The 13,183-nt window shown below is 39.0% G+C and overlaps 1 protein-coding gene across 5 annotated transcripts in view; it reads left to right on the top strand.

Moving 5' to 3' along the window:
* Nucleotides 1-303: 303 nt before the first annotated feature.
* The window catches only part of FXR1 (FMR1 autosomal homolog 1), a 72,895-nt gene continuing 60,015 nt past the window's right edge, over nucleotides 304-13,183 (top strand). For all 5 annotated transcript variants that reach the window (XM_012736982.3, XM_012736981.2, XM_012736980.3 and 2 more), the window contains exon 1: nucleotides 304-450. In XM_012736982.3, coding sequence (XP_012592436.1) covers nucleotides 400-450 — 51 coding nt within the window. In that variant the 5' untranslated portion in view covers nucleotides 304-399. The remainder of the gene's footprint in view (nucleotides 451-13,183) is intronic.

Genomic DNA, 13,183 nt, shown 5'->3' with positions numbered 1-13,183 from the left:
CGGAAGCCCAGGTGAACGCAGATGCTTGGGGCAGGCAACGCACGGGCAGTTCATTCAAGGGCAGCTGGAGGCACTAAGCGGCTGGCGCGGAGCTAGCGGCGGGCACCGTAGGGCGGGGACGTAGGGGCGGGTCAGCAAAGGTCGGGCGATTGTGTCGGGAGGCAAACCGGTCGTAGGCGGCGGCGGGCGGAGCCCACAGCAAGTGATGTAAGGAGCGGAGGGATCCCAGCGGGAGAGCAGAGGCGGCACGTTGAGACCCCAGGGGTACGGGGCGGGGGAACCCAATCCCCGCCCTATTTCCCCGCCCCTCCCCCCCGCCTCCTTCACGCCCCTCCCCCCTCCTCCCCTCTGGTTGGAAAGTTTCTAGAATCTCTTCCCAGCGGCCTTTGCGGTTCCAACATGGCGGAGCTGACGGTGGAGGTTCGTGGCTCCAACGGGGCTTTCTACAAGGTATTGGCCCTTTTGGCACTTTGTCGGGTCTTCTCTGGGCTAGAGCGGGTCCGAGGGAGGGTTGGTGGTCCCAGAGAGTGAGGTTTGGGATCGAATAGGGTGGCCAGGCCAAAGGCCGAGGCCACTGGGTTCCTTGCTTCTCCCCCCTCCACCCGCGGTTTAACGGTCTCGGGGGCCCGGGCTCCGTTATGTTTTGAAACAACACGTCGGACACCTCTTGCCTTTTCCTACTTACTAACCTTCTTCTTGGGTGCTAGTGCGGCCCTTGGCGGGCCTGTGCAAAGAAGCCGAGCGCTTGCTGGGCGGCGGGGAGCTCCCTGGGAGCAGGCCTGAGCTCGGGGCGGTGGGGGAGTCGCGAAAGGAGGCGGTGGGATTGTGTGGTTACACCCGCTCCCCCGCCCCTCGGACTGGGCCGAGCGAGAGCGCCTCGGCCGGCTCCTCGACCCCTCCCCACCCCCTGGGGGGGTGCGTCGCGGAATCTTAGGAATTCACCTTTGTATTAGGGTTTGGGGCCAACAAATCCTTAGTGCCCAAGGAGGAAAGGGGTGCCGGATTGAGGGCTAGGGTCGAAGATAGAAAAGTAGAAAACCTTGGAATGTGGCGGGTTGTAATATTTTTGCGGCCTGGGAAATTGGGCGGCGCCTTAGCCCCTCTATTACGGAAGAAAAGGCGAGAGAGTTCTGTGCTTTAAAGTAAGATTTAAAATAAGAAATGGAACAGAGAGACAGGTAGAAAGGTGAGTAGTTTCTTTATATCAGTTACCCCGTATTTTTGGAGGGAGGTGTTTTTTTGTTTTTTCCACGAGGTGTTTTTTTGTTTCCTTTGGGAGGAAGGAGATGCATTACTGTGGAATCGGGGCTGGGAAACGGAAGAGGTATTCTAGACTAGAAGAATTTGGTAGGGGCTTCCAGTGCAATGGGTTAAATAACTGAAAGTCAAATCCTAACAGTTTTTTTTTGCCATTACAGCGTTCCGCTGTTCCCATTTCCCCAAAGTATGCCAGGATGTTACCAGATCAATACAAAATCTCCCCAGCTGTTGTCTGTCAGTCAATCTCTCTAAGCCAGCATCTCAAATGCTTTAGAGTCTTGGCTATTTTTATGAAGGGCCTTCTTCTAATACTTGGGGGTATTGTGCGTATGCAGAATGAATCCGCACAGGTTTTCATTTCAGCGTACTTTTTATTCCATGGGATTTTATTTGGTCATGATTTCCTATTTTCAGCGTTTTGTTTTTCCTTATTAGTTTACTGATAAGCTGTGTGGATTTGGTTTAACTGTCACGTGGTAATAGCGTAGTAGGGAATCACAGTGTATAAATTATCCCTCTAAGCTTTTTACAAGTTTAAATCTCCTTAGGTGGTAAACAAAGTAGAAACAGTGCCTGTTAGAAAGGAATCTTTATATTAATACGTGAGTAATTACATTAATATTCTAGGTTTAAAACTTGGTGTCAGACAAAATGACCTAAATGAAATTTGAGTAATATTTCATTGACTTCTGTTCTTGTTGAAACCGGTGGTTGCCTTACCTAGATGACTGCAGATGGGGTTAGCTGAGGCATAGGGTACAAAAAATGGGCTTACCCATATTTTTCTTGTCAAGGATAGGTAAGGCTCATTATTTTGCATCACCCCCTCCCCCCACTAAAGTTTCAGATTGTGTTTGGCTATATAATTCTTGTGTAAGGGAGGTAAGCATTTTTCCTTGCATATTGAAAAAGAGAAAATGATTATTTTGCTTAAATGATTTTGCATTATGTGGTAGAGAGAACATTTCTTTTTAGCAAAGTGTATTTTGTCAGTAGCCTGCTATAGAAGATATTTTTCATTTTGTTATTTTATAAGATTGCGATAATCCATTTGACTGTTTTACTAAAGATTGCTTACAACCTTTGATTTTTCGTGGTATTTTTTTCTTCAATCCACTATAAATCACATGTCCCCACATTGAAACTCTGAAGTATTTATTGTTGATCCCTGTCCAGACTCTACAAATCTGCTTGGTTCTACTTAGACTTTGATTCTATTACCCATTTTATCTTAGAAAGCAAGGTGGTACTTGGCAAAAGGTCAGGAAAGACACTAGCCATATTTGTGTATACTGAAATAATATCTGCACTTGAACACTTAGAATTTTATGTCCAGCCATAATCTACTTGTTATGTGCAGTTTGTGGAAACTATGGTCTTCACAACTCTGGAAGAATGAGAATGGTGAAGTGGGAAGAGCTCTGGATTGAAGTAAACAAATGGGAATTCTAGATCTGAACTTGAGCTTACCAAGACCCCTGAACAAATCTGAGTTTGAAGTAGTTCAGTGATTTCTCGGTGTTTTTTATCCTATTAAAACAGCCCACTTGAAAAACATGGGCTTATCTCACAAGCAATTTATTAATACTATTTTAAACCATTATTGGGGTTAATTTACATATAGTAAAATAAGCCTTTTTGGTATACAGTTATGAATTTTGTTAAGTGCCGACTATTGTTTAACCACCACCACCACAATCAGATTTCTCTTATGTCCCTTTTTAGTCTACCTCACCTCACCTCCAACCTGTAGGGTGTTTTTTGTCCTCAGAGTTTTTTGCCTTACCCAGAATGTCACATACAGAATTTTACAATGCACTATGTAGTGTTTTGAGTGTGGCTTCTTCTATTTATCAGAGGAGCAATTTAATTTTAATTAATTTTTCTAATTTAGAAAATAATATGTGGTTAGTGAAGGAATTTTGGAAATTCAGCAAAAACTAGAAATTACCTTGAGATAAGAACTGTTAACGTTTTGGTGTATTTTTTTCTTTTTAATGGTGTTTTTCAGTGTATAAGTGATTTGAATTTTCCTCCTCTTTTGCCATCCCCCCATCCCATATACACCGACATATTTGGCTGTAAGTGTGAATTGCCATTGATGAGTTTCAGAGTCTGTTATGCCTTGAGACAGTGCTTTGTAGACATTGATTAAAGTTTTTCTAGTGGAACTGAAACTTCATTTCACAAATTAATTGGAACTAGCCTGTGAAGAGCTGAAGATAATGAAGATTTTAAAATGTGGTAGTCTTTTTTTTTTTTTTTTGGTAATATTTACACAGATGATAGCATGCTACTATACACATTGTTTGGCATCTTTTTTTTTTTTAACTTAACAGTGGATCTATAATTGTTAAAGAGATAACTTGATGTGTGTTTGTAGCCCTGTAAATCTGTGGAGATTGAAAGAATGGTAATGTGTTAATTAAGCACTTGATGTTGGGGTATAATTTTATATGAAACAATGCTTTTGTACTTTTTTTTTTTTTTTTGGAGACAGAGTCTCACTCTGTTTTTCTGAATCTCACAGCAACCTCAAACTCTTGAGCTCAAACTATCGCCTGCCTTGGCCTCCCAGAGTGCTTAGGATTACAGGCGTGAGCCACCACTCCTGGCCGGCTTTTGTACCTTTTATACCTGAAGTAGCACCTTAGGTTAGTTTTTTTTTTTTTAATGGCAATTTTAAATACAGTTTTATTTAAGGCATTGCATTTTCTACTTACATACAATGCTTATAATGCGCGATATTATTTCCTTCACAGGCACCTTAGGTTTTTATACTACTAGACATTTAAGTTACGGTTTTTTTTAAAAGCTTTATTAAGGTAGAATATATCTATAAAATTAACCTGTTTTAAGTGTGCAATTGAATGATTGTGTATTTACAGAGTTGTATAACCATTGACACAATTTTATTTTAGAACATTCCATTACCTCCCCGCCCCCCAAAAATCTCTTGCTCATTTTGCATCATTAAAGGCTTTAAACTGATCTATACATTAAACTTTGTAATAGCACTGCAAGGTGTGTAGCCATGGGCTGAGTATAATTTTAAATAGAAGTCAAAAGTTAGTCACTTACTTTTTGGCTCATGTAGAGGAAAGTTTTTCCAAGGGGTTCCAAGGAAACGTGTCCTCTCTGAGTTAGCTGAAGGAAATTTCAAGCTGGCTCTTTAGAAGATGGGATCAATTAATTAATTTTAGAGCTCCGCAATTTCTGCTTTATGTAATTGACTGACTACAAAACAAATTCAAAATACTATAATATTTCTCTAATTAATTAACATTAGTTTAGCTTAATTTAATATTAAATGGAATTTGAGAGTAATCTAAATTATTCAGTAGGTATATTATTACTAATGATACAGAATTATAAAAGAGTTGTGTTCTGAGAGTATACTGACTTTTCAAGGCTAGTACAGAATCTTGTTGATTGTTGTGTGGAGATTTGTAGTCGAAAAAAAGATGGTGACTGCCTTAATTTTAGAGCACCCTCTTAAATTAAAAATATATAGTTCCAGATATATTAAAGATGTTTTTAGTTGTACATGTTTAAACATGTTTTCATAAAAATGTTAAAGAACTAAGACTTAACTAAATGAAAATAAACGGTCACAACAATTTTTATTTTCATTCCTGTGTAGTTGTTACATGTTCTTTGTTGGGGTAAGGAAGGCTGGGATTTACTTCCATCTTGCTGATGTCAATCACAGTTCTTTTTTTTTTTGAAGACAGTCTCACTCTGTCTCCCTGGCTGGAGTGTCTCGGCGTCAGCCTCGCTCACAGCAACCTCAGACTCCTGGGCTCAAGCAATCCTTCTGCCTCAGCCTCCCGAGTAGCTGGGACTACAGGCATGTGCCACCATGCCCGGCTAATTTTTCCTATACATTTTTAGTTGGCCAATTAATTTTTTTCTATTTTTAGTAGAGACAGGGTCTCGCTCTTGCTCCCGCTGGTTTTGAACTCCTGACCTTGAGCGATTCTCACCTAGCATTCCCAGAGTGCTAGGATTATAGGTGAGAGCCACCTCACCCAGCCTCCGTCACAGTTTTCTTTCTTATTTTTTTTGAGTCAGAGTCTCACTTTGTTGCCCAGGCTAGAGTGAGTACCGTGGCGTCAGCCTAGCTCACAGCAACCTCAAACACCTGGGCTCAAGCAATCCTCCTGACTCAGCCTTCCAAGTAGCTGGGACTACAGGCATGCGCCACCATGCCCGGCTAATTTTTTCTTTATATATTAGTTGGCCAATTAATTTCTTTCTATTTATGGTAGAGATGGGGTCTCGCTCTTGCTCAAGCTGGTTTCGAACTCTTGACCTCGAGCTATCCGCCCGCCTCGGCCTCCTAGAGTGCTAGGATTACAGGCGTGAGCCAGGGCGCCTGGCCAGTCACAGTTTTTAAAAATTAAATTTAAGACGGTATGGTGGCTCACACCTGTAATCCCAGCATTTTGGGAGGACGAGGTAGGGGAATTGCTTGAGGCTGGGAGTTCAAGACCAGCCTGGGCAACATAATGAGACCCTGTCTCTATAAAAAAAATTTTTTTTTTAAGGCTAGTCAAGTGAAGCAGTGAGAGTGGAGAAAGAACAAAGGAATCTAACTGGTTGTGATCAATTAGTTTTAAACACCATTGTGCTTGGACCAGCCTCTACAAAAATTTAAAAAAAAATTTCAATGCTATGTGTAGAAACTTCTGGAAAAAATTTAGAAAAATTAAGTGCATATTTTTCTTGGAAAGTTTTTGTATTACAAAAGTAATACATAATTATGAAAAACCTGGAAACAAAAGAACAAAAAAGAAAAAAATCTATTTAGAGTTATATTGTCAAGGCCTTGGCTTTGTATACTTCCAGAAAACTTAGTTTTGTCCATGTTTTTACTTTTATGCACCTGTATGTTTTCTGTATCATCAGATATTTGTGTGCCTTCTATGAGTACGACAATAGTTTGAAGTGAGTCTGTTATTTACTAGATATCTATTAAACCATAGACATCTTCTATGTCTATTTCCTTATTTTCTTAAGGACTCTGGATGAGATACCTTTTAATCTTCATTCTTTTTTTTGAGACAGGCTCTTGCTCTGTTGCCCAGGCTAGAGTGCTATGGTGTCAGCCTAGCTCACAGCAACCTCAAACTCCTCGGCTCAAGCGATCCTCTTGCCTCAGCCTCCCAAGTAACTGGGACTACAGGCATGTGCCACCATGCCCAGTTAATTTTAGTTGTCCTGCTAATTTCTTTCTATTTTTAGTAGAGATGGGATCTCACTCTTGCTCAGGCTGGTCTTGAACTCCTGACCTAAGCCTCGGCCTCCCAGAGTGCTAGAATTACAGGCATGAGCCACCATGCCTGGCCTAATCCCCATTTTATATATTATGAAAATGACTAGTGATTAACTAATTTGTGATAGATTACCCTGTTACTGAAATGGCATTTAATTCTAGAGCTTCTCACTTCCAGTTGCCTAGTTTAGCCTAGCATTAGGGGTTCTTTAAAGGTAATTTTATGGTAATAAGCTTACATTTTATTTAGGAAGACAAAGACAGACACTTGACTGGATTATATGAGTTCTCTATCACTATCTTAAGGGTGTCAAATTAACTTTTTTGTAGTGAGAGAAGCAATATGCATTCTTGTAATCCCTAGCTGTGAGATCTTGTTTATTTTTTTGAGGCACATTTTGTTGCCCACTTTAGAGTGCAATGGCACCATGATAGCTCACTGCAACCTCAAACTCCTGGGCTCTTGTGATCCTCCTGCCTCAGCCTCCCAAGTAGCTAAAGGCGTATGCCAGAACACCTGGCTAATTTTTCTTGTTTTTTGTAGAGACAAGGTCTCACTTTTGCTCAGGCTGGAGACTTTGTTTTTTTTCATATACTCTAATATGAGGCAGTTGGATTTCTTTTAATAGGGATTTATCAAGTTGCCTAATGTCTGCTAGGTTCTGTTAGTTGATGAAGGTCCTGTTCTAGCTCCAGCAACAATAACAGTAATATTTTTTGAGCACCCAGATGACTAGTCAGACTTCTTAGTACATGACATGGATTTCTCATTTAATACTCTCAACCACAGTGAAGCAGATAGTGTTAACCCCATTTGAGGATACAGAGACTTAGTGAATCCAGATCTATAAAATTAGAGGCTGATTCGTGCTGCAAACTCTGATCATAATTCCACAAATCTGATCTCTTTAACCATTATGGTATGACTTTTTTTTTTTTTTTGGCGTACAAATATGTGGTTTGCCAGATTATTAGTACTTATAATACAGTGGAAACTATGAGGGCTGAATAGGGAGGATTCTTGGAGAAATGCTTTGAGTTATGTCTTCACTTTACAGAATTCTGCTTTCTAATATAGTAGTCACCAGTCATGGGGCTGAAATGTACCAGTCTGAATTGACCTATCCTTTAAGTATGAAATACATACTGGATTTCAAAGACTTAGTATAAAAAAATCTCATTTTTTAAATATTGATTACAAGTTGAAATATTTTAGATATATTGGGTTAAATAAAAAAAAAAAAAGCAATTGGTGGAGCTCACCTGTAGTCCCAGCTACTTGGGAAGCTGAGGCAGGAGGATCGCTTGAGCCAGGAGTTTGAGACTGCAGTGAGCTATGATTGTACTACTGAACTCCAGCTGAGGTGACAGTGAGAGAGACCCTGTCTCTAAAAAAATAAAAACATTAAATATGGCTACTAGAAATTTTAAAATTAATATATGGTTCACATATTTTTACTGGGTAATGATTTATATCATCCACAATTGTTAGCTTTAGTGTTGATTATGTAAGGTATTTTGGGAAATATTTGAAACGCATATATATGTTTATGTTCACTTAAATATGCATATATATGAAACTGCCTATTCAAATCATTTTCTTACGGTATGGCATTTATTAGTAAAATTGCCTTTTAGTATTTTTGAATGTCAGAAGGCTTTAGAAGAGTTGTCTTGTTTAAAAGGAATAAAAGAAAAGAGTCGTCTTTGGCAGATGATTAGCTGTTAAATAGGAAGAAACTGCTGTGATGGCTTTTCTGTCACAGGACCAAATTTTCAAAAGAATAGCTTGAGCAAAACAAAAATAATGCAAGGCATTGCTTTGTTAATCTAAATATATATATATTTACATGTATAACAATCTCATCATAATTTATGTCCTTACATTGAAGAGGCTGAAAGCTGTGGCAAAATTGAATTAACATCAAATTTCAAGTTTCTGTCCCCATCGCTCCTTCTTTTAAACAAGATAATTTATGGTATCAGTTGTTTTAACTTGTCTTCCACACTCTAGCCTCAGCAATTTTTGTCATCTATTTTGGGAGGATGAATAGAGGTCTCCACCAGTAATAGCTGATGAAGTTCATAGTTATTGTTGGCAAAGGAATGTGTGCTTCCCTGTCAAGATTTCTTCAGGAGCCTCAGAGATTAGCTCCCCCTTCTTAATCTGCTTAATTAATCATAGATAGCTCTTCTTCCTTTTCATAACTTTATTTTTGTAGTTTTTCATGTTATTTTCAAGTCTTAAATTTTCTTGAAATACGTGTACTTAGTACGTAGTAAGCCTTCAGTATATATTTGTTAAATGAACAAATGAATCAGTCACAGCATCATTTGTGATTTTGGTTCAAAATGAATTCAATTTTTTTTAGAGGTTATGTATTGATTCTAGTCAAGTTCAGATTGTGTTCCAAAACTTTATGCATACATAGAGGGAACCATATAGGACTTCAACTCTTTGCAACAAGAAAGAATAGTTTTAGGTGGTCATATGGAACCATGAAGTCATTCCTTTACAAGGAGAATTGTTGGATATTGCAAACTTGTGAAATTAACAAGCCAAGACCATTACTGGTGTGCAAATAGTAGATATATATGCTTTCTTGTGAAACCTTGACATCCTTACTGTCTTTTTTTTTTAATGTTTAAAACAGTTAAATAATACTAATGAATGCTGAAGTCTTGCCTTAAGTAATTTTTTTTCCTTATTCCACAATGATGCAGTAATTCCTGTAATGTATGATGTAATTGGTAAATTTGCAGACTTATTTGTGGAGCATGTATCCATTAATTTGAAATCATTTTTGTTGTGTAAATTTATTTATGTAGGTCTTTTAAAAACATATATTGTTTGAAGTTAAGAATTTTGATTCATTAGCAGTCTTGAATGTTTGGTGCTTGTTGTTGGACTCAAATTGCAAGTCGGATCTTTTAAGTGTTATAAACATCTAAGAAGTTTATTACATAGGGTGTAGATTTGAGACCCCTAGAGATAAAAAATTACGAAGAGGTGGGCAATGGTGATGTGTTAGATATGTTGTGTGGAAATTGTGCTGGCTGACAAAGTGTTTAAGATATATCACGACTCTTTCAAAAATTTGTACACATACATGTATATAATTTTACACATATATAGGCATTATATACAAACTTGGTTTATTGCATTTTCCCCTCTTTTTTTTCTGGCTCCTTTTTACCACTTGATCTCTCATCTCCCCCTCTGTGTCAGGTATCTCCTTTATAGCCAAGTATACTTGGTTCTAGATTTTTGTCCATGCTCATAAAGTTGTACATAGATAAACATTTAGAATACAAATGTAGGGTTTTTCAGTATTGCTCTATAAAAATAGAATAATCTACATCTTGAATATTTTCATGTGGAGTATAATTTTTTAGTGATTATATAATAATTCATAAAAATATATCAGATTCAGTAATTCCCCAGTTAATAGACATATTTTGTTCTTAGGTTTTTGTTGCTCCACATACCTTTTTATTGGTTAGGTTTCAAAGAATGGGTTAGCTTAGTGGAAGGGAACTTTTTCAACAGACTCTAGTAAATGTTAACAGATTACTTTCCAGAAAGGCTCAACACTTCTCATTTCCTCCATTAATAAATGGCAACTCTTTTTCTTTATGTCCCTGCCAGAAGTTGGTTTTATAATTAATTTTTGCCTGTCTGTTGGAAGTACAGGGATTCATTGGAACTTTGATTTGCATATCCCACTTGTGAATTTCAGTGTTTCTTTGCCATTTTAATTTACCTTTGCAAGAATTGCTTGTCTTTTGCCCATTTTTTCATTGAGGTATCCTTTATTTGTCAGATTTTGAGATCTCTTTTTATATTATAGATATTGACCCTTTGCCCTAATGTAAGAGCATTCCCTCCCCTCCATCTTTTTTTTTTTTTTTTTTTTTTTTGAGACAGGGTCTCACTCTGTTGCCTTGGCTAGAGTGTTGAGGCGTCAGCCTAGCTCACAGCAACCCTAAACTCCTGGGCTCAAACAGTCTTCCTGTCTCAGCCTCCTGAGTAGCTGGGACTACAGGCATGTGCCACCTTGCCCAGCTAATTTTTTCTATATGTATTTTTAGTTGGCCAATTAATTTCTTTCTATTTTTAGTAGAGACGGTGTGGCTCTTGCTCAGCCTGGTTTCGAACTCCTGACCTTGAGCGGTCCTCCCGCCTCAGCCTCCCAGAGTGCTAGGATTACGGGCGTGAGCCACTGCCCAGGCTTTTTACCTTTTTGATATCTCTGATCATAGGGAAGTTTTATTTTTTACATACTGAACTGTTTTTTTCCATTAATGCTTCTGGGTTTCCAGTCCTGGTTAAAACAGCCTGTGTCCAGATTACACATGCAATTTCTTAGGTTGTCTTGGCAGTGTTTTATTTTTACATTTATGCACTACATCAAGCATTATTTTCTTTCTCATTTATTTATTGATTTATTGATTTATTGATTGATTGAGGCAGAGTCTCACTCTGTTGCCCTGGCTAGAGTGCCATGGCGTCAGTCTAGCTCCCAGCTACCTCAAACTCCTGGGCTCAAGCAATCCTTCTGCCTCAGCCTCCCGAGTAGCTGGGACTACAGGCATGTATTCCCGGCTAATTTTTTCTCTATATATTTTTAGTTGTGCAGCTCATTTCTTTCTATTCTTTAGTAGAGACTGGGTCTCACTCCTGACCTTGAGCAATCCACCCGCCTCGGCCTCCCAGAGTGCTAGGATAACAGGGGTGAGCCACCGACCGGCCTCTCCATTTATTTTTTACTTGTATATATTCATGGGGTACAAGTGCAGTTTTTGCTGCATTATTGTATAGCATTGTGGTGAAGTCAAGTTCTTCTTTGCATACATTACTGAAAGAATGCACATTGTATCCACCAAGCAACCACCAACCATCTGTGCCCCCAGCACCTCTGAATCTCCATTGTCTATCATTCCCCAGTCAGCTTCCATGTGTACCCATTATTTAGCTACCACAAGAATTATTTTTGAATATTCATATGGATAGGCAGTTGTGCTAGTACCATGTATATTATTTACTAATCCATCTCTGTTTGAAAGTTGTTTTGTTTTTGCATGTGTGGGAATTAGGTACTTGTTCTCCTAAGCCATTTCTCCCTCTCTTCTAGGATTGGGATCACAGTTCGATGTTCAGTATCCAGGAGGGCTGAATTCCATTCTGGGTTGATAGAACTGCCTGAAAATTGCTCTAAAAAATCTTTGGGGTGAGGCCGGGCGCTGTGGCTCACGCCTGTAATCCTAGCTCTTGGGAGGCCGAGGCGGGCGGATTGCTCAAGGTCAGGAGTTCAAAACCAGCCTGAGCAAGAGCGAGACCCCGTCTCTACTATAAATAGAAAGAAATTAATTGGCCAACTGATATATATATATATAAAATTAGCTGGGCATGGTGGCGCATGCCTGTAGTCCCAGCTACTCGGGAGGCTGAGGCAGAAGGATCACTCAAGCCCAGGAGTTTGAGGTTGCTGTGAGCTAGGCTGACGCCACGGCACTCACTCTAGCCTGGACAACAAAGTGAGACTCTGTCTAAAAAAAAAAAAAAAAAAAAAAAAAAAATCTTTGGGGTGTTCTGGGAAGACTAAAAAGAGGCTCCAAGAAGGAAACATTGTGATTATTTCTTGGCAAACAAAGCCAGTTAGGAATCTTATTTTCTTTATGTTACTGCCTTGTCCTCTCTTGCTTTACCTACAAACAAGTAGGTAGTGGATCTGAGACTTAACCTTTATAGTGAAACCACTGTTATGTTTTCATTTAGTAAGGTGTTTTTCCCCCTTCGCCCTGATAAGGAGTTCTTTCTATATCTGTTAACTACATAGATAATCTAGAAACATAATATGTTTATTTTATTATGAATCTTCTACATTACTTGCCGTAAGGGCTCCAGGAAAATTTACCATGGTATTTTGGGGGAGGGGGAGTAGCTTTAAATACTCCTGGCACAAAGGTGTGCCAGTTTATTTAAAAGCTTCACCTCCTTTAGCTTACAAATTGAGCAGCATTTTCTTTTTAAAGGAGAGTTGCCTAGGAAGTGATGATCACGCAGATCTGAGAGACAAGTCAGCCTTTCTTAGCCTGAGTTTCTCATGTGAGCTATTAATATAAAACACAGAAACTATTTTCTCAATTCTCCAACGGTGGTACATAGGTAATACCACTCTAGATGCAAGAGAGAGAAATTCATTCCTTAAACACAATAGATGCCTTATTGAACTGTATTTTCTTAGAACCCTGGTTAAGAAGAACTGTTAGCTATGTTCAGTTTTCTCTTTTAAGATCTTCTGTACTCAACTGTGGACATAATGAATTGTCAATAAGCCATGTAGAGATGCCTAAGTAGTTGGAAGTTAGATGTAGAATCTAAAGAATGGGCTATTTTTCAGTATATAGATTGGAGAAATTAGTGGAAGATTGATGCAATTTCATAGTATGTAAAATGGCATCAGTTGTAATAGGTACTCTACCACTAAGAAAGAAGAAATGTGACCAATTAATCTGAGCAGTGGTTTTTCTTTATCTTTTAGCTTAGTGCTTTTTTCCTTAAATTGAGATAGGGTCTTGACCCTGGGGCCAAGGCTGGAGTGCAGTGGCATCATCATAGCTTACTGCAATCTCAAACTCCTG

This window comes from Microcebus murinus, chromosome 1, assembly GCF_040939455.1.
Source record: "Microcebus murinus isolate Inina chromosome 1, M.murinus_Inina_mat1.0, whole genome shotgun sequence".
Lineage (NCBI taxonomy): Eukaryota > Metazoa > Chordata > Mammalia > Primates > Cheirogaleidae > Microcebus > Microcebus murinus.
The sequence above is the reverse complement of the archived record's forward strand: the minus strand, read 5'-3'. Positions and strand labels throughout refer to the sequence as shown.